Here is a 3,623-nt window from a genome sequence, read left to right as displayed (position 1 = left end):
GGCCCGGCCCGGCGGTGCCGCCGCCCGGGGTCCCGTCCTGCTGCTTGAAGGAAAGGAATGTAAAGGTGGCTGGTTCTGAACAGCAAATGCCAATTGCAGGAGGCCCTCTCTCCTCGAGAGCAACCTGAGAATGTAAGGAGTGCCCAGGATCCTTGTCTGTTCCTTGCTCCCAGCTGGAGGGGGATGTTCATCACAGCGCACTGAGGACATTTGTTCCAACATCAAAAAAGACCACGTTTAAGATAAGCACCCAGGAGAACCTGCACCCTGCTCCCTCTTCTCCCCCTTCTTTCAATCCTTGGGTAAATCCCATTTCCCTGTCAGCAGGGCAGGCTGGGGAGCTGCCTGGGAGGGAAGATCCTGCTGCCAGATGCTCTTTTTTTTATTCTAACACAGTTGTTTTTCTCTTCACTTGATAAAGTTAAACTAAACAGTCTCTGGGGTGAATTACAGGCGTCAAAATTAGATTGGCATCCAAACTGTGGAGCAGTTGGTGGTTGGGAGTCTGGGGAAAAAGGCACAGCAGGTTTTAGCTAGAGGGGACAACAGCTTTATTTCCCGCTTGGTCCCTGACAACTAAGCAGATGTCCTGCAATTATTGTTTTACCTTCAAGTAACACAGTGCCTTTTCCTATCCTCCCAGGTACGTGGCTGGCTCTTGTGCAGATGTGCAGGTGCATCTCTTCCAGCTCGAAGCCCTCTCGGTGCACCACTAGCTCCATCTATTGCCAGTCAGTGCCTGGCTGGGATGCAGATAAATGCTGGTTTCTCCCTCTCAACTTTTTGGGGTACCCCTTTCCAGCCCCATTTGTGTAGGTCCCACTCATGGTCTTAGAAATAAGATCTTGTGTGGACTTGTTCACACCCCCTGCATTGCAAGCTCTGCTTCTGGGTCAGTGTCCTCCACTTAGAGGTGCTTGTTGATGTTTTCCACAGCCCTTCAGTGCAGGTGTTCTCAGGACCACTGAGCCCTGGCACCTGCCCTGTGTTCCCTGGGCAGATGATGGGGCAATGGGGAGGTCACTGGGTGTGCACCCACTGTCCTGGGCTTGTGGAAACATCATGTGCTGGTCCTCTTTGAAGAGCTTGATTAGTCTAAAAGCATTTAGAAGAAAGCACACTGGGGAAAAGTGTCAAGATGAGTGAGTGTTTCAGGTTCTTGGCTGATAGGAAGGAGAGGCTGTGGGCTCTGCAGCAGGCTCCTTAGCATGGGAAGGTTCTTTGCATTGTCTGAAATATCCTCTTGGAAAATCTAGGGATACCCACTTTTCAGATCTTACCTGAACCTGGTGTGATGAACTGTGCTGAAGCCTGAAGAATGCAGACTTTTATCTTTCTTTTTTAAAGCAGTCCTGGAGTCTGTTTCAGGCCCTAGCAAAGCTGTTTATCATCTACAGAGCATCTGACAGGGAAGTTAAATAGCACTCCAGACACAATTTTTTTAAAAATGTACTTAGGGTTCAAGGAATGTGAGTGTTTTTTCTCAACAGGTGGGCATTCAGATTGTGTGTGTCTGTAATGTATGAGCCCCTAGGTATTCTGGTGTCTGCATTTATACCCTGCCTGGTTTCCCAGTCTTGTATTCAGGGCTTTCTTTGTGCCTTAGTGCCAAATGACATCTTAAATTCTTGGGCCTTATTTAAAGAGATGTTGGTGATGATGATCCCAGGGTAGTCCTGGGGGGAGTGGGGCCCAGGAGGTTGTGACAGATCAGCCCTGGCACACACATGGACATGACAGCCAGACAGACCCAAGGAACATCCCCCTGAGCCCTGGGACCTGCTCTGCCTGCCCCCCACTCAGCATCTGTCTGCACAGCTCCTGGGGGTCCTGCTGGGGCCCAGCACCCTCCGGCCACTCGGGACTGGGTTTCACTGGAGCTGGCTGGAGGCAATGCCAACAACCCACCATCTGAAAGCACATCCTAGAGTTGTGCCTGAGCCCTGGTCATAGCTCTGCCCTGTGCAAATTCCAACAGACTCCCTGGTTCCCAGGCTGGCCATCAACTCCTGGAATGTCCCAAGGTGAACTTGTGTGAGGAAAGGAGCCAGGCTGAGAGAGAATCACTGAACTGGAGAACAAATGCACCATGTGTCTCTCCTGCTTAAAACCACTCTAATTCCAAACATCTTGCCTCAACAACGATCTGTTAACAAACTGCAAGCCAAGAATCTGTCAGAATAATTTAAATGCCATTCTGACAAGATCAGAACTAGATAGACTAAAACTTTACCAACCTGTGGCTAAAACAAAGGTTTTTAAATCAGGTGTTTGCCTGTGCTGGGGCAGAACGTGTTCTCTCAGAGATCTCCTTTGTTGTGCAGCTGTAGCTTCTGAAAGCAGGAGAGTAATAAATATTCGAGGTGTTTAAACTCATTGCAGGGAATAGACTTCAGTCCAGAAGTGTCTTCATTACTTTGAAAATGAAGGAAGACATTGGAGCTGGGAGCAGACAAGTGCTGCTGTTGAGGGGATGATGCACTGAAATGTGAAGCAAGTTCCCAGCAGTTTCTGAAGGAGCCTTTTTCCTGCATGGGGAAAGGGAACTGACAGGGGTGTAGATGTCAGAGTCTCCCTCCAGGGAGGGGGACAAGTGCATGGGGAGCCCTTTGCTTGGTTTCAGCTGAATGCTGTGGGGTGCTAGAAGCTCAGGCAAGCCCAGTGCTGATCTTACACTATTTTCCAGCAGTATGATACTAAGATCATTATGCTACTGTCTATCACTTGTCAATACTGTTTAGGAGAAGTGCCTGAATTTCTGGTGTTCTGTTGACAATTGCAAAAGTCCTTCTGTTAGTAGTGCTGGAGTAGATTTTCAGCTTTAGGTTCTGGCAGAACAAGCTGGCAGATCTACACGAGTTGGAAGAGGATTTCAGGTATGAAGAGCCTGTGTGCTGCTCTCTGAGATGCTGCTGCATCATGAGAAGGGGTGTGAAGTGGGGAGTCTGTCTGGTCTGTGAACATGCATTTGAGTTGGCTGAACAGGACTGCAGAGGTTACAGCCATTATTAAGGCAGGCTAAGCTCTCCAAAATAGGTGTTGGTGACACGTCAATGTTCACATTTGCAGCAGCAGGTTGGGCTTGGATATAGTGGCTGTAACCTGCTGTATGGCAGGAGAAGTGTCTCACATTTGCACTGAGAAATACCAGTAAATGTGAGTGAAGTGGGAAGAAAAATATAGTGGGAATACTGAGCAGAGGGAGCCCAGTGTCAAACTGGGGTGACTGGGAGCTGGACAGCCAGGGGTACTGCAATCCAGTGTGAGGAAAGCTGCAGTTGCAACTGAGTGTATTTCATCCTATGGGACCCAAAATGCTTTTGTCTTCCCTGGGATCACAACAGGAACAACCAAATATCCTAGAGGAAAAACAGAGTAGCTCTGATGCTGCTTGCAGCTGATCTGCTGCTGAAGTGATCCTTCCAGGATTAATTAGCTGCCACTGGGAAAAAGCTTCACTCTGTACCTGGTGGAAGCAAAGCCTTACATCCTCTTTCAGCCAGGAAACCATAATTACCTTTCTTACAGCTCACTGTTGCTTTGTATAAACAGCCATAAGGTATTTTAAAGAGGCTTTTGCAGGGGGTAGGTTTGCTTTGCTGGGCAAGAGCACGTGCTGCAAC

At 48.7% G+C, this 3,623-nt stretch overlaps 1 protein-coding gene across 1 annotated transcript in view; it reads right to left on the bottom strand.

Annotated features, from left to right (window-relative positions):
- PSMB7 (proteasome (prosome, macropain) subunit, beta type, 7) overlaps window positions 1-722 on the bottom strand; it is a 24,596-nt gene extending 23,874 nt beyond the window's left edge. Inside the window, exon 1 of the mRNA XM_009998931.1 lies at window positions 648-722. Within this exon, the coding sequence (XP_009997233.1) occupies window positions 648-722 (75 nt within the window). The remainder of the gene's footprint in view (window positions 1-647) is intronic.
- Between the last annotated feature and the right edge of the window lie 2,901 nt (window positions 723-3,623).

The sequence above is a fragment of the Chaetura pelagica genome, unplaced genomic scaffold, assembly GCF_000747805.2.
Source record: "Chaetura pelagica isolate M959 unplaced genomic scaffold, ChaPel_1.0 scaffold405, whole genome shotgun sequence".
NCBI lineage: Eukaryota > Metazoa > Chordata > Aves > Apodiformes > Apodidae > Chaetura > Chaetura pelagica.
This window is presented reverse-complemented; position numbering and strand designations above follow the sequence as displayed.